Below are 27075 nucleotides of genomic sequence, written 5' to 3' on the forward strand. Positions count from 1 at the left end.
AATTGTGAGGTGGTTTTGTGGCAACAAAAACAGGGGAGCCATCTCTTTGCCAGAGTCCCTCATTTAACTCAGGTTAGGCAGATGGTATACCTGGGTATGTGGCACCGGATGATTAGATCCAGGTGGCTGCCATAGCACAATCACATCATTATATGGGTGATGAGAAAACAGTGGCTTAAGTTTTACTTGGAGGGTGGACAGCCTAACAGTTGCTTATTATCCATCATGACTGGGTCGCAGAGAAATAAACAACGGCTGAAGCTCTGCACCTCAAATGGTGGAATCACCATTTTAATGGTTTGCGATACAGGTCCATGCAGCGGCCAGGATGATAGCAGGATCTATATAAACTTACCATCAGCTGTGCTGTTCACAACTCTACTCATTAGGAGCTCCTAGTACCTGCCATTATCCAGCAAGGGCTTAAACTTCAAACCCACAGTTGACAGCTGTCAGCTAGTTACTATCCTCTTGGGGGCATGGGGAGGATGCACAGAGAGTAGGTAGGAACAGGCTGCTTGGATTTGACACAAATCCAAGATAACTCAATTACCTACTGAAGTTCAGAGCCAAGTCAGCAGTCTGTGACGGATATGCCAATCTAATATCTAAGCTGGGCAGATCCTCAGTGCGCCAGAGCACTGTTGTTGATTGATGAGCTGACGTGACTCACTAATGCAATCTAGAAGGGTAGACGTTTCACTTAATGAGCATTACAGTCAAGCTCAACCTCATCCTCACCCAACAACCTACACATGCACACTTCCAGTGGAAGTCATGGGTAGCAACAAAGAGCAGGAATCCTAGCCCAGAGAAACTGAGACTAATTGTAGTGCACTCCAGCTGAGATTGTTAGTGCTTCACGGACCAGGAATCAAAAATGAATGCATCCCCATCTCATCACAACCGCTGTGCGCTGTCAGTGGCAAATATAAGTCATAGCCACTGGTAGTAAAGAAGTGTGTTCCACCAATTAGGCCTGGCTGAAGGGAAGATCAGACCAACAGTTCATTCTCAAACTATTTCCATCTATGACACCAGGAAAACCACTAACCAGATAAGTCATCAATCCAACTGCGCATTAACTGAACGTGCAAGATTGATTGACATGTAGCTCTGTTAAAAATCACATCAGTGGCTTCAGAGTAACTGCACCTGCATGACTCTTGTTTATGTGCTTATCATGTATTGTTGTTAAACCTACTCCAGACTGAGAAAAGGGTAGCTTTTTCTGCAAAATGCACAAGTATATATTCCGAACAGTAGCAGCCTTTTGTCTGACTGAACTGAATACATAAATAATACATAAAATGACCATTTCCTATTCAAAGCAAGAAACTGCTTCTGGGGTGGAAAACTTTCTATTAGGGAAATTGTATAATAAAAGGTCTTCCAATTGGGATACCCATGGATTACAGAAAAACTTAAATTGTTTTCTTGGGAGTTTTCCTCAAATAAATCATATTCATCTTAATGATAGAGTTGTAGTGTGATTAATACTTTATGTTAGTGCATTGAAGACTTAGGAGGTTTTAACATAAATAACTAGACAAACATGTAGTTCTTAAAGCTGATTGGCAGCATATATCCTTCACTTAACAAAAGCCTGTCAGTATTAAATGCATTCCGTGAGGTGTCAGCTGTGGCTCAGTTCATAGCACCCTCGCCTTTGAATCAGAGCGTTGTGGGTTCATGTCCCACTCCCGGAAAACCAAGAACTGTGATTGTACTCAAAGAGTTGCAATCTGTGACTGTTGATAACTCGAAAGAGTATAAAATGCATTCCAGGCCGACGCTTACCTTATTCTCAAGATGTCATGGTGATAGTCTTGAGGAAGATCAACATTGTTCTCAGTGAAACCAATGTGCAACACCAAAAACTGCATTGCAGGTCATCATTCAGCACTACAAGTTTGTCACAGGCACATTAAACCAGCAGCATTTCAGAGCCCATAACTCTGATAAGCCACTTCGGCACCTGTGGATGAAACGTTGCAACTGCCGGCCAAGATGCATCAGCAGTTCAAAATCCTCTTTCTGAAACACCGGATGCGTTTGGTAATCATGGTAACCACCTTACATACTTTCAAACTAAAAAGAAAATCTGGATAACTGGTCAACAATGGTGCAATGTCAGAGAGCTAACCACACATATTCCAGCAGAACTGTTCCCTTTTGCTGTAAAGAACACTGCACAGGATAAGTGTTCCACTCAATTACTATGGATGCCACTTTTTTTTTTGTTTACAGCATTCAGATGCAAGGGTCTTGTTTGAAGAGATACTTCCTGCCTGCTTGCTGTGTGCAGAAACAGATGTAATTCTGTGCCATATTCATTTTTGTGAATCCAAGTAGTGGTGAGTCTATTAGGTGAAGCACCTTCAGGCACAACAGCATGGAGCAATTATCAACAACAGTGCTAAAACAGGGCTTGACACTACCATTTATATGATCTTATCAAAACCATCTGGGGCAGCTCAACACCATTCAGTTACTTTATTCTCAAGTGCAAGAATTTGATCAATTGTGAACTTGGATCATGCTTACCACATCATGCAATGAGTATTAAGACAGACAATATAGTGACAAAACCTGCAGGTGGATCATGGATCACTATCTACAGCAATATGAGTGGCATCAGACTATAGATGGTATTAATGGAAGTGACAGGGGTCTTGCCCGCTGGTTGGAGAGCCAGCAAGAGCGTCACCTACTTTCAGGAAGGCCCCCCAAGGATGAAAATCCCACCCAAGAGCTGCCAACCGAGGCCAGCAGCACTGCATTGCTCGGCAGGGCCATTGGGGGGGGGGGGGGGGTAGCTGCTTCTGGTAATGTACCTACCTGAGACCGAGGCCACAGGTGAGTGATGGCGGGAGCGGGGTGGTGGGGGTCGGCAGCAAGAGCATGAGGGCTTTCAGCACAACCCCCCAAGCTTCCTGGTGCCGGGCCCCTTGATCAAGCACTGAGTGCCTTTAAATAAGGGACCCCACCCAGAAGTCCGCAAGCAAGCCCGACAGGGTTTGCTTTTCTGGGTTCCTGCATGGCGAGTCCCCTGCCTGCTGCTGGTTGAATACCAGCGACGGCAGGATAAAGCCTTAAAGTGGGCAAAAAATCCCCACTTAAAGAGCCTTAAAGGGCGACGGGGTCTGAAAGCTGTCCATGAGCCTTCATGTCCCAGACTTAATTAGGGTAGAGGTAGGAAGGCAGCAGGGTACTGGCCAATTAAATGCCCCACCGCCACCACCAAACACGCCTTGGGGGTGGGCTAAAATTTCACCCTATATCCCTTTGATCACTGAAAAGGTCGCATAGCTCACTCAAAACTAACATCTAGCAACATACTGATCAAGTTTTCCCTCATACTTAGTTATGTTCATCCACAGGCAAGTGAATCATTCACAACATGTCATGTAGCCATGTGTAAATATGATATTTTTGAAAGGCTGCTGGCACCAATCCAAATCAGAAAATCACAGCAAATCAATATTTTACAATTTCCCTTTAGCATAGTGAACACAATTAGATAGTGTCCTCATGAAGTTGAACTTCGTGGCAAGTACCTTTGAGATCCTTTGCTGATTATGTTATAGAAACTCTTAACTTAGAAAAGGATACTTTTAAACAGGCAGGGGGTGACTTCGTACACTGATTACATCCACAAATGTAGACACAAATAATGGCAATAATGGCGTCATCGCTGTAAGGGAGCTGCAATAACTCTCAATGATGCAACTTGGTTTCCAGGATCTTCAGTTCCTTCAGAACTGTATCAATTGACTGACCAGAGCCAAGTATCTGACCTCCTGTTGCATTTGCTTTTATCTCCACAGGCAAGTTAACTTTGTACGGAACTTATCAGCACGACAAAAACAAGTGTTGCTGGCAATTTGAAACTAATTCTAACTGAATGCATGTCAACAGACCGAATCACCTTGTATAAATTCTAGCCAACTTGGTATATAGTTCATCAATGTTTATCAAAAAGCAGAATACTACGGATGCAGGAAATCTGAAATAAAAACGAAAAGTGCTGGGGAGAAAAAAAAACAGCATCTTAGGCAACATCTGTGTAGAGAGAGGGGTAGAGAGAGAGAGAGAGAGAGAGAGAGGGCAGAATCGTCCCAGATTTGTACTAAATGCAGTAGCGGGTGTGAAAAGAATAGTTTTACTTGCCGACTGCAATGACGGGTTGTCGCACTGCATTGTTCACTTCCCGCCTCATTAATTATGCAGCCACAGGAAACATGCCATCTTGCCAGCAGGTGGCCTCTGAATCGCCCGCCATACCTCACTCTGGGTGCCATATCTAAACAGCAGCTGCGCGCACAGTTCTCAATGCTTGCAGCCCAGGGCTGCTCCAGTGAAGACATGGCCCTGAAAACCAAGAAGAGTTCAGTAACCAGTTGCTAGAGTGCCTTTTGGAGGGCCGCCGTGATGTCCTCCAACCCTGCTCTGGCCACTGGAGGTCCAACAATCTCACCAATCCAGCTTGGGTGGCGGTGGCAGTGGTGGTCAGTGTCAACTCTGCACAGAAGATGTTGGACATCCAGTGCAGGAGGATGAACTATTTCATCCGCCAGGGGAAGGCAACCATCTTATCCCTCTAAACTCACACACACACACAGCTATCGCACATTCACCGGCATCTCACTCACTGCCAGCTCAAGGGTCATCACCACTCACTCTCACCCTCACATCTCCCTCTGGCCTCATCTTCCATGGAGACTGCCTCCTCAGCCTGCACCATCTTGAGGGCACTTGTACGGATCAACGTGTGTCCCCACACACATACACCCCACTTCCCCTGTACAGTCCTCACCCTGCAGCCTCTTCCCTTGCCCAAGACTACTTCTCCCCCTTCCTCAAGCAAGCCCTAGGTCTGAAACTGTTGAAAAGCCATCCCCGCCTTACGGCTGGTCTGGTATGTAAAGACCTGCCCGTGAGCCCCTCTAAAAGTGATATGGTGCTGCTGGTGAAGCCTGGCCCTGATGACTACAAGTGCTGCCCGAAGTAGGCAAATAAACTTCAAAGTCTCAAAGTGAAGTGCAGGTCACCAGGTGCACATCACATACATACAGTTCCAGCGTTTTTGGGGGGGGGGGATTGTTCCAGCGAGTAGGGCTTATAATGAAATGCTACGGTATTGAAATTAGGTTCCTGACTTGCAGCAGGGGGAAATGTGGCCCGCCACTGGAAGGTGGAGCAGACAGTCAAAATATGGTTTCACAATGGCGTAAAACCAATTTTTGGCCTTTGGCTCACACCCAACATGACTTCCGTGAACAGGGCCGGACGATTCCACCCATAGTTAATGTTTCAGCAAGGTCACAGGCCCGAAACGTTAACTCTTTCTCCCCCTACACAAATGCTGCCTAATCTGCTGAGTCCTTTCCAGCATTTTCTGCTTTTTATAATTAATGTTTATGTTTTCCATTTTCTCTTGATATCAACTCTCGCTATATTCTACCTTTCAATTTAAAAAAAACATTTTATGTTTCACATCTTTAAAATCAAACGAAGCGAGAATTGAGTGCAAATGCTTGAAGTAACAAAGTGGCCTTCAATTAATTTAAGCAAGTGGTGACAGACTAAGTGGGCACAGTTTGCCCAGGGAAAAGTACTCGCCTGTACCAAGCCATAGCCAAGTTATGAGTTTGGTACTGCCTCAGTAGAATGAGGTTTTAAGGCCTATTGAGGATCAGTTAACCACACTTCATTAAAATAAGTTACAAATTATGTTAGGATGAGAAAGCACTTGCTCTGCCACTCCATGCTGAGGCATGAAGTATGGAACTGCAAAAAAAAATCACAGCTTATCCAACTTCTGATGTAGAAACTTCTCCAAAGAGAGAGCAGGCATTTTAGTTACAAAGGTGGTTGGGAACGGAGCAAGTTCACCTGCAATGGCAAATACTACCTTCCTATCCAAAGGGAGAGGCACTTAAAACTAAAACATCTCAAAACATAAGCAAAATGCAGTGTGTCACCAAAGGTGTTGAGTCATCAAGGTGAAACATTAAAAATAAGTCATGCGTCATCACATTTGGATATACTAGGTGTACTAAGGGGGCAGTTTCAAAAATGAAGCACTTTCTTGGCATGGAAAATAAATCTGTTTTTGTTGTTTTATACCATTAGAAGGGCCTTGCCTTAGGTTTTAAAGAGATAAAAGGGAATGCTTAAAATTCTTAATGCTTATATGTCTAGAACTGTTAAGCAGCAACATTCTTGAACAAAAGCCTGTGCCTGCAAGCGAGGAAGGCAGCTTTGAAGAGTGGCTCACACAATTTAAGTTTGATTTGTCAATTAAATGATCTCAGAGTATATCTTCTTTCTCCCCATGCATCCTTAATTCCAGGAGAAGGGCGAGAGCAAGAGGGAGAACACACACAAGCTAGAATATGCAATCTAAAATATATATGTTAGGTTTGGATGGATTTAAAATAGGTAAAATTAAAACCCAATTCACATTCATGAATTCAACCACACCGACATGTTCGAGCTTCAAGGCATCCGCCCTCTTCCTCCCATACCCCATTTCAAGTTTCCATTCAGCTTGGCAAAACACTATGGTCTTTCTACTTCAGTAGGCTAATCAAATTGGCAGTTGCTACGGTGACAAAAGAAAAAACACCAAACAGATTTGAGGTAAACAAAAAGAAATATGCAAGCCGATGTCCACGGGCTTTCCATTTCAGCCAACTGTTGCTGATTTAAAGGGCAACTTGATACAAATATGTGGCAAATGAAAACTGCAACTCACGTAGAATCCAAGTCACCCAATAATTTTTGGCATTGCTCAAAGTGATCCATTTAATTTGTCTTTTTTCCCTAAACAGACAGCCACGATTGAATGCAACTGAATTCTGCCATTTCCTCCAGATGAATATTCGCTAATATGGAACATTAAAACAGAATGGAAACTATTCACAAAGGCGTATACAGAATTTTTTCTTAATACCATTGTGGGATAAAATAAAATTGGCACTCAAAAAGCTTTAAAACATGGATCAAGATTATGCTCAGTTTTTCTTTTAAATACGTTGAGTATTTCATTTTTCTCAAATAGCATAATTTGATGGATTTTTAACTAAAACAAACACAGCAGAGTTTTACAACTGTAGAATCAACTCAAGTCAGTGACCACGGTTGGGAAAAAATAGCTGCTTGGCTATGAAACAGAAAATCAACTAAGGCCCATTTCTGCTGAAGGCTGAAAATGTAAGATTTTGATGCAGCATCATCATCAAACTTCTACACTGTAAATAGGGCACGTCGATCAGTATTAAAGTTTCTATTCTCGGCTTTGACAACCAGCTGCAAAACAACGTAATTCAAAGTAGTCTAGCATAAAAAGTTTCTATTTGCATCATGCCGCAAATAAAAAAAAGTTAAAATTGCATTGCATGCACTGGTCAGATCTGACACTAGACAGAAGCAAAAATAAATTGACAGAGCTTACTTATAATCGGATTATCTCTACCCTAATTTCACTAACATACTCATCATGTTACCGTTCCCCTATTGTTTAATGATCCTGGAGTCTGCTGACAATGTCATATAATTTCACCAGGCAGTGAGGGGCACTGTAACTTGATGAACTGTTCACTATTTATAAAAATTATTTGGACTCTGGAATCGGAAGCACAATATCAAAACTTCCAGACCTAACCATCCAGAAGAGAGTGCAAAATGCAAGACATTAATATATATGCAGACTAGGTGTGTAAATGGTAAATAAATTTTAAATGTGAGGTGATGTATTTAAAGTGATGCCCTTGTATAAAAGTGGAACAGTGCACAGCAAACCATTAGCAAGTGCTGCTACTCATTCACAGATCATTTCCACACTACCCATTTAATTGGTTTCCAGCATTTTAAAATATATATATATCCTTCAACCTGTTTATGATTTATATGATCTAAGTAAAGGAGTAGGTGCATAGGCAAGTTTTAATTCATTCTTGGGGCATGAACCTCACTGACAAGGCCAGCATTTATTGCCCATCCCTAACTGCCCTTGAGAAGGTGGTGATGAGTGGCTTGCTGGGCTATTTCAGAGGACAGTTACGAGTCAATCACATTGCTGTGGGTCTGGAGTCACATGTAGGTCTTACCAGGCAGATTTTCTGAAGGACATTAGAGAACCTGATGGGTTTTCATGACAGTTTCAACCATTACTAACTTTTTATTTCAGATCTATTATTTTATTAAATTTAAGTTCCTCCAGCTGCCACGGTGGAATTTGAACTCATGTCTCCAGGGCATTGGGCTGGGCCTCTGGGTTACTCTTCCACTAACATACTCATCATGTTACCGTTCCCCTATTGTTTAATGATCCTGGAGTCTGCTGACAATGTCATATAATTTCACCAGGCAGTGAGGGGCACTGTAACTTGATGAACTGTTCACTATTTATAAAAATTATTTGGACTCTGGAATCGGAAGCACAATATCAAAACTTCCAGACCTAACCATCCAGAAGAGAGTGCAAAATGCAAGACATTAATATATATGCAGACTAGGTGTGTAAATGGTAAATAAATTTTAAATGTGAGGTGATGTATTTTGGTAGGGGCAATAAGGAGGCCACTTGCTCCTTGGGAATTAAAGAGTCTGAATGGGGTAAAAGAGCAAAAGGATTCAGGGATACATGTTTCCAAATCACCAAAGTAGCAATGCTGGTTAAAGGCATAAAAATGCAAACAAAACACAGGTTCATTTCTAGATGAATAAAACTCAAAAAGAGGGAACTTATGTTAAACTTATATAGAACCTTGATTAGACAGAAAAAATTAGCTGAAACCCTCAATTCATTTAAACGGTACCTGGATCTGCATCTGAAGTGCTGTAACCTGCAAGGCTACGGACCAGGTGCTAGAAAGTGGGATTAAAATGAGTGGCTAGTTTCTTTTTTCCTCTTTTTGGCCGGCGCAGACACGATGGGCTGATTGGCCCCTCTTTCTGCACTCTAACTTTTCCAATGTTCTACCACACTGGTCTCCATAAAGGTTTTTGAACACTGGAGAAATGGCAAAGAAGTTTTACACGGATGATACCAGAACTGAGAGGTTCTAACTATCAGAAAGGCCAAACAAGCTGTGGCTAGCCAGATGCATGCCCACTTTTATTTTAAAAGTTGTTATTTGCTGTTTATAAAATCGAACGGTCATCATCAACAAGTATTGGCATAGCAGCTTTAATGTGGAAAAATGGACCAAGTCAGGAAAACTGAGGCTGAACAAAGGAGGAGGGATTAGAATTGGGAATTGGCCAAGTGATAGCATTGGGAGAAAATGAGCCTGGATGTGACAAAAGTATGAAGAGTTTCAGCAGCAGATGGGCTGAGGCAGCCATGAAATTGGAGGTGGAAGTAGGTAGCCTTTCTGATGCAGAAAACATGGTTGCAAACTCAGTTTAGGGTCAAACAAGATGCTGAGGTTTTGAGCCAGGCGAGTCAGTGATGGGTGTTAATTATATCAATTGAGGTTAAGTATGTACAGGTGGACAGCATTGATTATATATTTATTTGAGCATATATAAAGAGACACTTACTGGCACGAGGTGTCAGCTGTGGCTCAGTTCATAGCACCCTCGCCTTTGAATCAGAGGGTTGTGGGTTCATGTCCCACTCCCGGAAACCAAGAACTGTGAATGTACTCGAAAGAGTTACAATCTGTGACTGTTGATAACTCGAAAGAGTTACTGGCACAGGAATAAAGTGAAGTCAGGAGATATATACCTGTAAATGTTTCACTCTGTGAATAAATCTATTCCAAGTAAAGACAAGCTCTGGTTTCTTCATCAACTAACTATCAGGACTACATCAGTTGGGAGGGGCTAGTTTATGCCAGAGTTTTATGTCAATGGCTTCCATCATCCTAAATATTAGCTGGAAAAAATTAAACATCTTCAGATGCTACAGATTCTGGTTGGAGCCAATTTGTTCCTGACTACAGGAGAGATAAGTGTAATGTGGGAAGGAACAACATGTTCAAAAGCTTGGGAGATGAGGCATAGTTTGTGAGGAAAGACAATGGTGTTTTGAAAGAGCTATATCACCTTTATCACTTCTCCCAAATTTCCCAGGCTAGTCTTATTTTCCCATACTTCTCTCTGTCGAGATAGGGAAGGCTTTGTATTATATCCACTGCTGTTGATCATTTTATCAGAATGGTGGGTCTAGTTGTAAAAAGTTCAAGCAAGCTCGAAAGGAAACACTGCAAACAGGAATGTCAGACATGGAAAGCAGAACATCTTCAGCCCAAGCCAAATGAGAGTAGAAACTTCCCCACATCCACCAGCCAAGCATGATTTCATTCTGAAACATGCATTGCAAGCCGTGGCAGGCGCACAAAAAGAAAAATGACCTTTGAGAAACAGTGGTTTTACTTCGACAATGTGATTGGACAGCAGTATGGTGCCACTTCTGAGGTTTCCAGTTGAGGAATATTTACTTCAAGTGACATATTTAAAGCAAAAACTGCATAAGATAAACATTACCATTTCTAAACCCGATTTACTTTTTATCTGAATTTTAGATCTAATTAACTGAATCAGAATTATATAACATCAAACTTCCAATTATTTTCAATCTCTCTTGTATTTGCTGAACTCAGGACAGTCTGAAGGCCCTTAAAACGTGTGCAGGAATTGCGATATCTTCATATCTTCCCCTCCACTTTCAGCTTTTCAAAGAGATCGTTCTTTCCGTGATACCCTGGTTTCACTCCTCAATCACCCCGTCCCCTTCCCACACCTTTCCACGTAAACGCAGGAGATGTAGTGCCTGCCCTTTTTACGTCCTCTTGCCTCACCATCCAAGGCTCCAAACATTCATTCCAGGTGAAGCCACAATTTACACGTACTTCTTTCAATCCAGTCCACTATATTCAATGCTCACAATGTGGTCTCCTCTACATCGGGCGACCAAACACAGATTGTCTGACCACTTTGTGGAACGTCTCCGTTTTGACCCAGAGCTTCCAGTGAACTGTCATTTTAATTCCCCACCTTGTTCTCATGCTGACACCTCTGTCCTTGGCCTGCTGTACCATTTCATTCAAACTCATTATAAGGTTAAGGAACAGCACCTCATCTTTTGATTAAGCACTTCACAGCCTCAGGCCTCAACATTCAATTCAACAAGTTCAGACCGAAAACTCTGTCCCCCCATTTTGTTTCTCTTTCTGTTTGTTTCATTTTTTTCCCTTTTAGTCAGCAGCACACCTGTTCTAGGCACATCTTTTGTTTCTTTTCTTACCCCATCATCAATCTCTTTGGGCCTGGAAGACTAGCTCTTTCAATCATTCAATCTCTGCTGCCTTTCATCCCATCGCAGGCCTTCCTTTTGTCCTTGTCCCAGCCACCCCTTGTTCAAACCCTATTACATTTCTAACTTTTCCCAGTTCCGATTAAAGGTCTCAACCTGAAATGTTAACTCTATATTTCTCACCCCACAGATGCTACCTGACCTGCTGAGTATTTCCAGCATTGGCAGTATTCTGTTTTTTCTATGAGGTATGGATGGAAGTGAGTAAGGAAATGAACAGGGAGAGTGTGGCCCTTCAAACCTGCATCTAGGGTCCCAAGAGCTTTAATTATCTCAGGAAGGCAGGAAAGATGAGTGGCATCCCATTTTCAGGCGCCAACCCCCACACGCTGACATCTCAACATTATTCTGTACAACACTCCTCAGACCAATAGTTCAACTCATTCCTTTTTCACGGCAGCTCCTCACATCTTACCTAAACAACCAACACTGACACTCACCCTCAACTTTGTGCCATCTCACACTCATGCCTCTCAGTCATCCTCCAAAAAGTCCTCCCCTCCTCTCCACAGAATCCATTTTTCACACTCATAACAATGGTTTTCTTGTCTTGCAGAAGAGAGCACACAACTCCAGCTAAAGACAGAAAATCAGGAATGACCCTGGAGTGGTAAGCCACACCTTGACTACCAATGACAATGCACACCCAACTGATCCAATGAGAAAAAGCTTTGTTCCAGGAGGTTACAGATGTTAGCGATGACCTGCTGTGAAAGCCTGAGCCTCACGAGGCACTGGTGCTCAGCCATTTCCAGAAAGCTGATCCTTGGCTGGAGATTCTGTTCTTGGAGCGGGGTGGGGGGTGGGCTGTGGATATAAGCTCCTTAGAGCTGAATCTTTATGTCCACCCCTTCTGCCCTGTGTACCAGCATGTGGCTGAGCGGAAAGCAGCTGATACTGGTGCTGCTCTTCCTCAGAGGTCCAAAGTAGAGCTGAATAGGCTGCTCCCATGCTGGTGAAGGCTGACAACAGGGAGTTAAGATCAAGGGAAGCAAGTTCAAGGTAGGTGAAGAGACTTCCAAAGTGTTGGAAATCACCTCTGAAGCAGTGAAAGCACACACTCAGAGCAAATGCAGTGTGAGCACAAGTATTTCCCCTAGACGGGCAGCAGCTATGCAATTCCACTATTAAAGACTTTTTAGCCCATCAATTTCATTAATCAATGACTCCCCACTCTGGCCTCGTCTAGTTGATGCTGGCGAGTTCCACACAACTCGAGAAACTGGTTCACTAGCCGGTAAGGCCAGTTTCAGGGTTAAAGACTCAATTAATTGATTATTTAAATAAGCGACCTGACAGCTCCACAAGGGTTTTCCTCTCGTCTTGAAACCCTATGTGGTCGAGATCCTTTTGGGATTCCGACCTGTCAGCATTTTTCAGTGGTTTAACCAAACACCCATGCCCGAAACCAACACCCCCCCCAATACCCCCAAGTTAAAATTTTCCCATGGTGCTCAGTGCACTTTGCCACAACAGTCCCAGCCTCTGACATGCTCTTGTAACCATGGTTTTTTTAAATTCATTCATGGGATGTGGGTGTCAATGACTAGGTCAGCATTTATTACCTGTCCCTAATTTCCCTCGAGAAGATGGTGGTGAGCTGCCTTCTTCAACCGTTGCAGTCCATGTGGTGTAGGTACACCACAGTGCTGTTAGGTAGGGAGTTCCAGGATTTTGACCTGGTGACAATGAAGGAATGGCGGTATATTTCCAAGTCAGAATGGTGAGTATCTTGGAGGGGAACTTCCAGGTGGTGGTGTTTCCATCTATCTGCTGCCCTTGTCCTTCTAGATGGTAGTGATTGTGGGTTTGGAAGGTGATGTCTAAGGAGCCTTGGTGAGTTTCTGCAGTGCATCTTATAAATGGTACACACTGCAGCTACTGTCCGTCAGTGGTGAGGGGAGTGACTGTTTGCAGATGGGGTGCCAATCAAGTGGACTGCTTTGTCCTGGATAATGTCAAGCTTCTTGAGTGTTGTGGGAGCTGCACTCATCCAGACAAGTGGGGAGTATTCCATCACACTCCTGACTTGTGCCTTGTAGGTGCTGGACAGGCTCTGGGGAGTCAGGAAGTGAGTTACACACTGCAGGATTCCTTGCCTCTGACCTGTTCTTGTAGCCACAGTATTTACATGGCTAGTCCAGTTCAGTTTTTGGTCAATGGTAAGTCCCAGGATGTTGATAACTGGGGGATTCAGCGATGATAATGCCACTGAATGTCAAGGGGCGATAATTAAGATTCTCTCATGTTGGAGATGGTCATTGCCTGACACTTGTGTGGAGCAAATGTTACTTGTATTTTTACAATATTTATATGGCTTGTCTAGTTCAGTTCCTGGTCAATGATAGCCCCCAGGATGTTGGCAGTGGGGGATTCAGTGATGGTAATGCAATTAAATGGTCATCAGCCTAAAGCGTTAACTTTATTTCTCTCTCCATAGGTGGTGCCCGACTTGCTGCATACATCCAGCATTTTCTGTTTTTATTTCGGACTCCCAGCAGCAGCAGTACTGTGCTTTTGTGTTGTTGTAGTCATAAGGCATGCACTGATCTCTGCAACTGATTAAACCCTTGATAGAAATGAATAGCATCAGCCACAAAGCTTTCTGGATTTTTTTTGGGCGCCTTCTCACAAATGTCACAAAATACTTCTCAAAATTAAAAAAAAAAGGCACTGAGCCTGTGGACAAAATTACAGCACTTATTTCAGCGTACGACTCTGGCTGTAAATGTTATAGAATGAGCAAAGACACTACAGGTTATTGTCCTGTCCCGACATTTAGATTACAAGACATTTCTCCATTCCAATCAAACGACTGGGGGTTATTTCATAAAGTCTAACTTTACCTATGCATTCAGTGCCATAATTGAATATTATAAGACAGCAGACACATATTGCCCACATTTCAACTCAGATGAAATTACAGTTGATACTTATCTGACATTAGGATCTGCAAGCAGACAGGTAATCAGTTGATCATGCAATAAATTGAGTTAGCTGCTTGCATTAAATAGATGGAGTAGATGCATGTACATCCTTAAGTCAGACGTACCAAATCTTACACTATTCTATCTGCAAGCTGGGTTGATAACCTTTCCATCAGATGGTTGATCTTTTAATCTTCCCAGCATTTGGGCTTGCCCTTAACTGTTACTGTTAGTGCAGAAACAATCTCGCTGGGCTAGGGTGAAACATTTTGTTTATTCCTTATAATGTGTAGTTTTCCTTTTTTTTATAAAAAAAGTGAGATACAAGCTAACAGTAGTGCATCACAGAATTAAAACAGTGAAGTGATCTTTCATTGCGCTGTCTTACTCTTATTGATATAAGTTTTATCATACTCACAGACACGATATCCTCCGTTATAATGCAGCAGATAGTATGAAAGCACCACTGTTTTATAATCCATATTCACAGCAAACGTAAACATTCTGCACTGCATGCCAACGAATGCTTACCCCAAAAGAATTTTAACAAAGATTTCTTTATTTGTCCTTGATGTCTCCTTCAGAGCGGTAACTTCTGCATCAAACCAGAAACCACGTTCCTCTGGTATCTCCAAATTGTAATTTACCATCACAGCTTGTCCTATTTGAAGCTGATCCCACTTCAAAACTGTCCTAGCTCGTGGCCGAACATTTTCTGCACACATTCCCACTATACCGTTCTCTGGATAACTGGAGACAGGGAGAGAAAAACAAAATGTTAAACACAAAATTCAAATTTCCAGACCAAGAGTAAACAATAAAAAAAAACTACTTTCTTCCTTAAAACATGAATGTCTAAACTCATCAAGCCAAATATATAGTTCATTTGAAAATTTCTCTTGGTTTATTAAAACAGCAATGTTAAAAGATAATATAGCTTATCTGATCATTCCTATAAATTGGAAATGTAATGTTGTTGCAAGTCAACCAGAAGATAGAATATCCCATACAGTGAATTAGCCACATGACAATGGATAAATGTTAACCAGCGTGTCTGTATGCAGTCATTCTAACCTGCAAAGTGCCCCAAAGGTACATATACCAGCTGAAAGTTGAAAAATTCCATAGTGATACAAAACTCAAAACCACCCTTAACATCCTACAACAGTGCATCAGTCCCAACCCAGTTGGAACAAAGATGCTGACCAACTTAAGAAAATCTCTGAAACTGTAAATAATGGTCACGGCTATCAAAGTCCCAAGGGCAAAGGTCCTCGAGTTAACAGATCACGTCCCAATCAATCTACCTTATAGAACTTTGAAATTTTGGTGAGACCACGCTTGTCCAAGAGAATTTTCAAAGGAAATGCTGTGGTTACACATCTTGATACCAATGTTTTCGGGCAAAGCTTTTCTTGCATCACATAACCCACTATAACCATTTTCTTTAAACAGATTATCCCCAAGATTAAATAAAGCGTCCTCTTCTGCAAACCCCCAAGGACCAAGAGGTTAGAACATTATGCTAATCAGCAACTAATCCAACTTTAGTTCACTTAGTTTGTTGAAAGGTCACTGACGTGAAATGTTAACTCTGTTTCTCCCCACAGATGCTGCCTGACCTGCTGACTATTTCCAGGAATTTCTGTATTTATTATAGTTCACTTTGTTTTTCCCATTCCATTCATTTAAAAACACTGTTGGGCAAAACCGTCTTTCCCTCAAACTGCCACATTTTACAACGTGTAAATATTGATGCCCAGTGGAAACAAGCTCCATGGTAATTTTAGTGCAAACTTTGTGGATTTGGTACATTTTTTTAAAATGGCAATACATAAAATAATGGGACTTTATTTTAAAATAGACAAATCTCCAAGACGTGATGGTTTCATCCCAGGGGTGTTAAAGGAAATAGGGTCAGTAAATTGCAGATGCATTCGTCATAGTTTTCGAAAGCTCTCTAGATTCAGAGAGTGTGCATTTGGACTGGACAACGACAGGTTTTTCAGTTCAACATCAATTGTGGGAAAGTAGCTGGATCCTATTGTCAGAGACTGAGTGACTGACTGGAGACACGGCAAGCATTCGTGATTTGCTTGGGGAGGGGCAGGGTTGTCAAGTCTGAGTAATTTAGTTGATGGTTTTATTTTGGGTTGTTAACATGGTGGATACTGATGTTACGGCTATTGATTTCCAGAGCATATTCGGTAACATCCTTTACAATAGATTTTTAGCAAAAATGAGCGCACTTCGAATTGAAAATATCCTGTTGATGTGGGTTGGTACTTGGTTGAAAGGTGAAAGGCAGGTTAAGGATAAAGGTTTTACTTCTTTTCTATTTTTCCTTAGTTCCGTTGAAGAGTCATACGGACTCGAAACATTAACTGTGTTCCTCTCCGCAGATGCTGTCAGACCTGCTGAGTTTTTCCAGGTGTTTTTGTTTTTGTTAAGGATAAGGGGCTAGTTTCTCTGATTAGTGGGATGTGACAAACTGTGTTCCCCAGGCATGACTACAGCTTTTTAAACTAACTTGGCGAAGGAATAGAGAGTTGTATCTTCCAAGTTTGCAGATGGCACTAATTCAGGAGACACAGTAAGTTGTGAAGGTGGGAGTGGGAATTTATAAAGGGGTGCAGAGAGACTAAGTGAGCGGGCGAAACGGCGGCACCTGGATTTCAATTTCGGTAAAAGTGCTAACCACTGTGTAGCCAAGAAAGATAAATCACACTATTTTCTGAATGAGAAAATAGGAGCTATGTGGGGAGCAAAGGGATTGAGGTGTCTGTGTACATCGATCACTAAGAGCTCGTGTACAAAAGGCCAAGAAAATTCTGACCTTTATCTCAAGAGGCTTGGAATACAAAATTGAAGAAGTGATGCTTTAATCGTTCCGATCCTGGATCAGACTCCATCTGGAACACTGTGATCAGTTTTGGGATCTGAACCTCGGGAAAGTCTATAATGGTCTTGACAGGGTACAGTGTTAGATTCACCAGAATGATACCAAGGGTTAAGTTCTGAGGAACAGCTGCAAAAATGTGACTTTATTCCCTCAAGTTTAGAAGTTTGGGAGGTGAGCTAATCGAGGTATTGAAATGATTAAGGGGTTTGTTAAGGCTGATACGGAGAAACGACTTACTCATGTGGGGAATCCAACACAAGGGAGTACAAATTTAAAAATTAGAGCTTTGCCATTTAGCTGTGAAACCAAGAACCAATTTTTCCCACAGAAAGCATCTTGGAAAACTGTAACTCTCCTCCACAAAATGCTGGGCTATTTGAAATTTTAAAGACTGAAGTTGTTGAAATCTTTGTTAGTAAGATTATCAAGGGAGATGGAATAAAAGTGCGTAAATGGAGTTAAGGTACACATCAGCTGTAATCAAAATGAGTGGCAGAACAGACTTGAGGGAATGAATGGCCTACTCCTGGTCTAATATTTTAAGTCCAAACAGTTACATAAAGCCACAGTTGCTTGCATCCAAGTGGACAAATCTACAAATTAAAAGATCAGAAAAAACAGAATTATATACGAACAGGAAATGGTACTCCACTCCACAACATGCACTCTATGTTGCTTCCACTCTGCTCTCCTTAGGTGCTAAAGGCTGCTGATGTCAGCTTAAATCATTCTCCCTGACCACTGAAGAAGCACAAGAACAGATTTCACCTGTGGTATTTGACAGCCCTCTGCTCCATATATCTCTGGCCAACATTCTCTTCACTTTCCCCCCTCTTGCGCTGGTCAGTCAGGGAAAGTAACAGAATGTGATAGGAAACAGGGCTATCCTAGCTGCCACAGAACAACTCAAAAGGGCTAAGTTGAAATATAGGGCCTATAGTTTTAAGTAACGGTTGACAAGCAAGTAGAGTAGGGGTTTTAATACTGGACAAGTAATCCAAAGAACAAGTTCAAATCCAATCATGGTTTGACCATTTCAGTGGAGTTCATTTAAAGAAAAATGGAAATAAAAAGCTGGTGATCATGATTGTCAGAAAAATCTTGTTCACCAGTATCCCTGAGAAAAGGAAATCTTACCCAGTCAGGCCCATATATGAATCTAATCCCGTACTCCGATTTGATTCTTCACTGTCTTCCAAAGTGGCTGAGCAAGCCATTTGGGTATGCCAATTCAGGATACCTAGGGATAGTCAAAACTCCGTTCTCTCCTCCACGAAGACAACAGACAGGGTTGTGGGCCTAAACAATGCTAAAGAAAGACACTTGCATAAGCCATACCACAAGTCAAGTGTCTAAAATCCTGAGAGCTTTCTCTCACTACAGGACATAGACAACATTGCTGTCGTGCCTCTATTTATAGAGTAAGGCTAACTGGCAGCACCGACCCCTGTTTGTTGTTACATTACTGGTCAGGCAGCCCAGGGAGTGGAGTGGGGGCTGAGGGCAGGATTTTTAATAAGGTAAAGAAATAAAGCTTTCATTTGACTGGAGAAGAGTTCCCTCTTCCCTTCCTGCTAGGCAACACCCTTACCCTCAAAGTATTCCAAAAAGTGAAGAATATTTCTAAATTAATGATAAAAAGGGAAAAATAAACAAGTCATTCAGGTCTTGTTTCCACGAATACATGAAAGAAGAATGTTTTAATCTCAAATGCTTCTCCAAGAAAACTAATTTAAAGTTGAAAAAGAATTGCACAAGTAATCAATTATTGTCCTAATTGGGAGCAACAATTGAATACTATCTCCTCAATTCAAGGTTTGATATACACCAGCGTAACCGCACCAGGTTAATTAACAATGCAGGCATGGGTAGAAATTTGCTGCAAATGGTCTCACTTCTCTGAGCAGATAAAGTCGGCAGCACTGAAAGACTGGATTCAGTACCAAATTGATTTTCTTTTATAATGGAAAGAAAACGGAGGTGGAATACAAATTAAAAAATTTTAACTGGCTTCAGAAATTCTTTAGCATCTGAAGTCCACTTCTTCTCTGAATTTTGTTAATTCTAGCAACCCAATTGAGCAAAATGCTGCGCATGTTGCAAAGCTGAAACAACAGAAGGTGCTGGAAAAATACTCAGCAGGTCAGGCAACATCTGTGGAGAAAGAAACAGTCAATGTTTCTGGTCGATGACCTTTTGTCAAGAACTGGTCACTGACCTGGAATGTTAACTCTGTTTTTCTCTCTCCCTAGGTGCTGCCAAAGCTGCTGAGCATTTCCAATTTGCAATGCACTTGCTTAGGACAAATCCCCAACTATAACATTCATATTTGGGTCCCAAATCAAGTACAATGCAATTCTGTACACACCACACGAACACCAAATTCCCCATTTACAACAATCAGATCAGTCCCATCAGGTGGCTGCAATTTCCCCAAATGAGTAGCAAGGAGAATATTCTGCTGCAAAACAGATGGAGCAGCATTAGTTCCACCATTGACATTGAATGGACCAGTAGCAGCAGACTTGGTATCTTAGGCCCCATCTTATCCATTTGTAGAGTTTGTAACGTTTGGGCTTAGATAGAGGCAACAAGGAAATCGTACACAGTCAACCCCAAACTAGAACAAATGTCTGACGATAATGGATGTTGTGTGGCAGTTTGATGATTCTACAGTGATTTACTGTAATACCAAGATAGAGTCCATAGCTATTAAACAAACGCAATGAATTTTTCATTTTTACATTAATGTCTGCTCTGCACTGAAGGAACTAAAAAATCAAATCTATTGTGGCCTTGGTGCACTTCATAAAATGCCAAACTCATCAAAAAGCTCCAGAAAAATCTAAACAAAGATTCTGAGTACAATGAACTGGATTCTCAATTAATTCTGCTAACTTTATAATATTAAACAGACTTTTAATTGTTTTTCAATCTCTTGTGCACTGTGAGCAGGACACTGCTGTCAAGTTTAGTTCTCAACAGTGAGGGCAGTTGGGATTTCAGATCACTCACTCCCGTAACACAATGCTCTCTAATGAGGACACAGGCTGCTGAAAAACAGACACACAATCCGGAGTCAGGGGGCAAGGATCAGAATGGATATCTTGCTGGCTGCAAGATAGAAAACTGGTTAGGGGTAAAGGGTAGTTGTTCAGGATGGCAAAAATGGCATCCCAGAGGCCAAGTCCACTCTTGTTCACAATTTATATTGACGATATAGGCTTTCGAAACAAAAACACAATTTCCAAATTTTTTGGATTTTAGGAATAGTCAATACTGAGGATGACTGCAACGAAAGGCATTAATGAACTTGCGGAAGAGTCATATATTTGGCAAATTAAGTTCATCATGCGCGAGGTATTACATTTTGATAGGTAAGGAGGGAAAATATTACTTGGAAGATAAGCATCCAAATGGGGTAGAGGAACAAAAGGAGTCTGGGAATACAAATACAATAATCACTAAAAGTAGAACTGCAGGTTAATAATGCTTTAAAGAAAACGAAGGAGAAAAACTAAGGAGAAGTTTGACATGATGGGTTGGGAAAATGAGGGAAGTTAGAGGCAGCTGATCAGATGGTTTCAATTTAAGTGGCAAAGTCCATGAGCTCCCTGCACTTGTTGTTGGAGGTGAGGATTAAGGAGGCAGGGTAGAGGGGTTTAAGACGAAGGAGTGGAGAAGTCAGGGGCTATCTTTGCATTCCAACAAATAGATTCACATCCTTTAAAAAGTACCTGGATGAGCACTTGGCACGTCATAACATTCAAAGCTATGGGCCAAGTGCTGGTAAATGGGATTAGGTACGTAGGTCAGGTGTTTCTCATGTGTCGGTGCAGACTCAATGGGCCGATGGGCCTCTTCTGCACTGTGATATTCTGTGATTCTACTATGATTCACAGACCTGCAAGAATCATTTGAGTTCACAATGGAGTTAAATGCGTACATGAATTAAACACAGTATGAAAATGTATCTGCATTAATGGTAGCTGTAACTGAAATACTTCAATGATCTGCTTATTTTCAAGCCAGTTGCATAAATTTTAGTGGACAAGCGGCTCAGCCCATCTCACCTATCCAGCTGAAGGCAGATGACTTACAGAGCTTTCACAGCTTGATGGGTATTAATTGTACTTCTACCAAATTCTTAACTGTCAGTCCATTTGAGGGGTGGGGAACGGCAATGGTCTTGAAGAACAACTCACTTGGGAGCCGCCATTTCAAGGCCAATTAATAGGATTCTATTTGAGGCACACACCCCTTAATAATTTAAGAGTATGGTTATGATTTTGATTAAGATAGTGGTTCCCAGTTGAGCATGAAAATTACTGCAGTTTCTCGCTGATATCAGAGTCTCTTAAGATGATGCTTTAACTTGTTTTGGCAGTGATGCCGAATCCTCTGGAGCAATCAGGAAAACCCAACCGGTTTCTCCCCTATGAAAACGTGCAAAATAAGTGGTAATTTTAGACAAGATTTTGGATCTCTGCATCTTTCAGAGCAAATCCAATTATATTATTTCACTGATTTTTTTTGTAGATCCTTGTGCAGCCTTCATGAATAAAGAAGCTGGAAGCTTTGGCGGTGCACGATCAGATTTCAGATTTTATCAGGGAGAAACAGCCCTTTTCCAAAGTCTGTAACTGGGCACATTAAAGTCATCGAACCTCTCTCTCACTCTGAAAGGCGGTGAATTGCAAGGTCACCCACCCTATTCAATATCATTATCAATGTTGTGTTGGATGGCATTGTAGTGAATGGAGCTGGAGCCTGTCCCAGGTGTTTCAGGAAGCACTGTGGGCACTACAGGTATTGCATTGTTGGTGGACTCACCTAGCGATCGCGTGAACTCTACCCACCAATGTTCCCACTAAGCTGAGCAGCCACACAGCAGCCCTCAAGTCCCCGGGCAGGCCGCACACAAGTCAGCTCCTTCAAATTACCGTGTGTGCACAGCCATGCAAAAACATTTACAGGGGCCGTGCACTTGAATAAATCGCCCAAGCGCTCCAAAAAAAAAAGAGGCAACGCTGCTACCCACCATTTTCAAGTCAGGCTAATCAGAGGAATACAGTGCTGGGTGGCCTCAAGTTTGACAGCATGGCTCTCATGACTCAAGAGAAGTTCGCGAAAGGTATGATCGGGCAAATAAACGGGTCGTCCACCTCAATTACTAATTTATATTGCAACCTGGAGAATGTGATGGGTGCCAACTTCAGCCTGGGGACAATTCTTCAGGATAGTGTTGAAAAAGGGGAAGAACATTCTCTAGTCTTTCTTCAATGACAGTGAAGTTTCAAGGTAGTTTTGAGCTTTCAGCGGAGAGGACATGTCTGGAAAAAAAAAGTCTCTTTATTTTGTTCCAGAAGCACTAAGCGTGCTTAATTTGGCTCACGTGCGTGATCCAGGAACAAGATTATTAACGGCCAAAAACAAAAGTAGTTGCAGGGAGGCAGGACATCAGCCCTGTTGTATCCTCTTGCCATGAATGGGGGGAAAATCAACCTCATGGTGATACAAGAGCAAAATACTGCAAGATGCTGGAAATCTGAAACAAAAGCAGAAAATGCTAGAAACACTCAGCTGGTCAGGCAGCATCTGTGGACAAAAAGAGGGCTGGATTTTAGGCCCCCACTCCCACCACCTGGCAAGGGTGTATTTTTGGTGGGGGTGGCATGTAAAATATGAGGGGGCGGCAAGCCTACCATATTCTCGCCAGCCCTGAGATGCCCTCCATAATAAATGTGTGTGTGTGTGTGTGTGTGTGTGTGTGTGGGGGGGGGGGGGGGCGCAGACAGGTACCATAATCGGAAGCCCGTCCACCTTATGTAAACAAATAATTAACGGTTAATAGGCTTTGGCTCCAATATTTTGCGGCCATAATATGGTTGATGTGGGCAGGCAGGTGGGAGTGGGTGGCCCATTCTTTCAAAGAGGTTTTAAAAAGGGCAGGAATGGGAGGGTACTATCATCATGGGGGTGCCCTTTGCGCATCGAGGGCACCCCACCCCGAAGATAGTAGCCCCCCACTTCTTTCCTCCATGCCTGCACTGCAAAACCCACCCCCCACCCCCATTGCTGCCAACTGCACTGCAAAACCCATATCCCCAGCCCCCCTTCCCTAAAGTTGCCCGATTCCTCCCCACCCAATACCCCTGACTTACCCGAGTCTGGGATCCATTGGGGCCTTCATCCTGGGCCTGCTTGCAGCCCTGGCAGCGCCCACTGAGTTCTGGCACTGCCAAGACTGCAAGAGCTGTCGGCTAATTAGATTGGCCCAGCAGCTCCAGGGGCAGAAGTCCCACACTTTCCTTGTTGTTGTCGCCCGCAGTGCATTATTGCTGCAGTGCAGACATTTTTTTCGCCAGTCGGTTTCCGAACGTTTTAGTCGGGGGTGCGAGCCTTCTGCCTCCCCTGTAAAATCCAGCCCAGCGCTAATGTTTCAGGATTCTAACGTTTCATTAGAACAGTTCTGATGAAAGTTCACAGGCGTAAAATGTTAACTTCGTACCTCTCTCTGCCTGACCTAGTAAATGTTTCTAGCTTTTTCTGATTTTATAACGCTATGGTAAGACTCCGTTATTAGAATTGGACCCAAGGGAGCTGCAGAATTCCATGGTGTTCTTAAACAATCAGTCTTTCACTCAGTGATGGAACATGGGAGGGACAAATTTGTCACTAGGGACTGGGTCTCTTCCCATTAGACTCCAGATAATCCAAACATGTAATGGTCAAAGCCAAGCAAGCAATACGAAGCTTACCAGGAATTGTTTAGTGGTACATTACATGGTTTAAGCTCATTGTATTCCAGCAGCACCCCTTTACAGATCTGGCGTTCACCAAAGTTCTGGTGATTTGTGCCTAAGTCTCTTCAGACTCGGGTAAGCAGGTGCACAATGCGTGCACTCCTGAGAATTAAGAGAGAACTTTCCCATGTGTAGGTTTCTTGATAGCTTGATTTGAAGGGTCAAGCAAAGTGATGGACTTGTATACGTCAGACATCCAGCGCACCAGGATTTATTTTTTAATTAATAGGTCACAAGCGCGTGGCACAATACTTGCTATGTACCAGAGTTCACACAAACTTGTGCATTCATACACACGCACACGGTGGTTAACAGACCAGTTCTTGACTGCTTTTCCACATAAGTAATTGATACATACAGCTGGAACATAGTTTCTCAAAAAAAATACAATGAGTCCCTTCAATGTGGTTCAGGAAGGTTACTTGACACTTCCAAATATGAATCAGAAGCAGACAGATTTTGTCCAAACACATACCGTAAGGTTGATACTGATGTATTCAAGATGGATTGAACATAACCTTCGGGGACCATGACTAATCAAGGTGAGCATTATTAAACAACAACTATAAGAACAATAGAATAAGATTCGCTTGGGTTAGATTCTGACCCCTGTGTCTGTCCGCGTGGAGTTTGCATGTTCTCCCTGTGTCCGTGTGGGTTTCCGCCGAGTGCTCTGGTTTCCTCCCAACATCCAAAGATGTGCTGGTTAAGTGGATTGGCTACGGTAAATTGTCCACCCTTGTGTATGTCTGTATGTGTGCGTGCAAGTGTGCGCCCTGTGATGGACTGGCGTCCCATCCTGGCGCCTAGCGCCCATTGCCTGTCGGGGTAGGCTCCGATGCCCTGTGACCCTGAATTGGATAAAGCCGTTCTGGAAAAGGTGAGTGAGTGAGCGAGAATAAGAATCTTGCATAAGAAATGAAAACAATGACTCATGAATAAATCATGAAGGTCTTCCTCCTGAGTGGATCAAACATGTTGTCTATTTCTCTGCACTGACTAAAATAAAATATTGAAAGCCAGAGCAGTTTAGTGGAGGGTTCAATCTGCAGCGTTCCCAGAGTTTGACAATCTCAACCAGAGCAACGGTAGAGGCGGTCACAAGGACCTGCGGTGGGCTGTAGAGTAAGAGAAATGTGAGCCAATATTTCCATTCCCAATAGAAAGTGCATGCACGTGTGTAGTAATCTGATATGTAATACACCTTTAAAGACAAGCATTGTCATGTAAGGTCACATGATCATTAATACACAATAGCAGAGCAGCATGAGCTATCTTTATGTGCAGAGTCTTGAGTTAGTCACTGATGAGTGAAGATAGAGTTTTATGTTGTGAGCACACAAGCATAGCTGTGGAGTTTAGTTTGTAAGTAAACAGCATGTGTTTATTCTAACAATGATCTCTGGATGTTTTCTGTCTCTGTACCAAATCAGTCACCCCGAAAAAAGCGTGCAGCCCGGATCCTTTAGCCCCAACAAAGCAAGGACACTGGATCCAACAAACTGGCGATGAGTAAAAGCACGAAAAGCCACAGTAAAAATACAGGATAAAAAGAAAAAAAAAAGGAAATCAGAAGAACCGAAATCCGTACCTTGCACGGTCGTTGTAAGTAAAAGAAAATTTCCTTCCGAGTGTTGTAGTAACCCCCTCAGAGCATGCTACAATTTGGACGAGTGGAGCCTTTCAATCCAACCTCCGAGGACTGGTCTCACTATGTTGAATACCTCATGTTCTTCCTCCAGGCAAACGACATTGCGGGGGAGAAGAGACGTGCGATCCTTCTGTCCACTTGTGGGAGTAAGACATACGGACTAATTCAGAATCTGTTGGTGCCCAGTGCCCCAAACCTGAAAAGTTTTGATGATTTTGTGAACCTTTTAGAGCTGGGGGGGGGGGTTATGCTTAGAGATTGTTTGGTGTCTGCAATAAATGAAAATGGGATTCAGAAGAGATTGTTGGCTGAATCAAATCTAGGTTTTCAGAAGGCATTGGAAATTGCTCTGGCAATGGAAGGTGCAGTGCAAGACTTGGAAGCCATTTGAGCCGCGCAAAATGGCACCGTCCTCCATGTTGGGCATGGAGCCTTAACCAAAAAGAGCGTAAAAGTGCAGACCTTTGTTTCAAAGTGGAAGCAGCCGTCGCTAGCAGACAAATTACAAAGAAAAACTTTGCAGCAAAAACATGACATAATAGTGACAGAGGTATCAGGCAGACTTTCAGACAAAAGCAAAAACCCATTGAGATAAACAGCATTGAAAAGCCTGAAGTAATAGATGCTGACATCTATTCACTGTATAATTTAAAAGGTAGGAAAAACAGGGCCTATGTAACCATGAGACTGAATGAGAAGTTTCTCAGAATGGAAGGGAATACCGCTGCAGCCACTACGGTGAGTGAGTGGGGAGCATACATTCAAATACCCTGAATCATGGAGAATGTAAGTTGAATTTAGAAGGAACTGATGAAAAATTAAGAACTTACACAAGAGAAGACATACAAGTCAAGGGCATATGTAAAACACAGTAAACTATGAAGGTCAAACAGTGAGATTACCCTTGATGGTGTTAGCAGGCGAGGGACCTAGTCTCCTCGGTCAAAACTGGCTGAAAGAAATTAAATTGGAATGGACTGAAATCTGCCAACTAAGAACCAATGGGTTATCACAGCTATTACAAAAATACGCCCAGTTTTCAAGGAAGAACTTGGAAAAATTGAGGGGTTACAAGCAAAAAATCCATGTAGATCCAGAGGCAACACCAAGATTCATGAAGGCAAGACCTGTACTCTATGAAACGCGGGATAAGGTAGATGCCGAACTGGACAGATTAGAAAAACTGCGATTCATACAACCAGTACAATTTTCAGAGTGGGCAGCTCCAACTGTACCTATTCTCAAACCTGACCGAAGCATTAGAATATGTGGGGGCTATATATTAACATTAGTAAAGTGGCAAAATTGGATAGACACCCACACCTAAAATAGAAGATTTATATGCAAAGCTGGCAGGTGGAACAGCTTACATGAAGTTAGATTTGAGTCATGCCTACCAACAATTGGAATTACAGCAGGCATCTCGGAAGTTGTCACCATAAACACACAAAGGATTG

At 42.5% G+C, this 27075-nt stretch overlaps 1 protein-coding gene across 2 annotated transcripts in view; it reads right to left on the bottom strand.

Annotated features, from left to right (window-relative positions):
• uhrf2 (ubiquitin like with PHD and ring finger domains 2) overlaps positions 1-27075 on the bottom strand; it is a 165119-nt gene that overhangs the window by 61704 nt on the left and 76340 nt on the right. For both annotated transcript variants that reach the window (XM_078570566.1, XM_078570567.1), the window contains exon 4: positions 14791-15009. In XM_078570566.1, the coding sequence (XP_078426692.1) occupies positions 14791-15009 (219 nt within the window). The remainder of the gene's footprint in view (positions 1-14790; positions 15010-27075) is intronic.

This window comes from Cetorhinus maximus, chromosome 2, assembly GCF_964194155.1.
Source record: "Cetorhinus maximus chromosome 2, sCetMax3.hap1.1, whole genome shotgun sequence".
Lineage (NCBI taxonomy): Eukaryota > Metazoa > Chordata > Chondrichthyes > Lamniformes > Cetorhinidae > Cetorhinus > Cetorhinus maximus.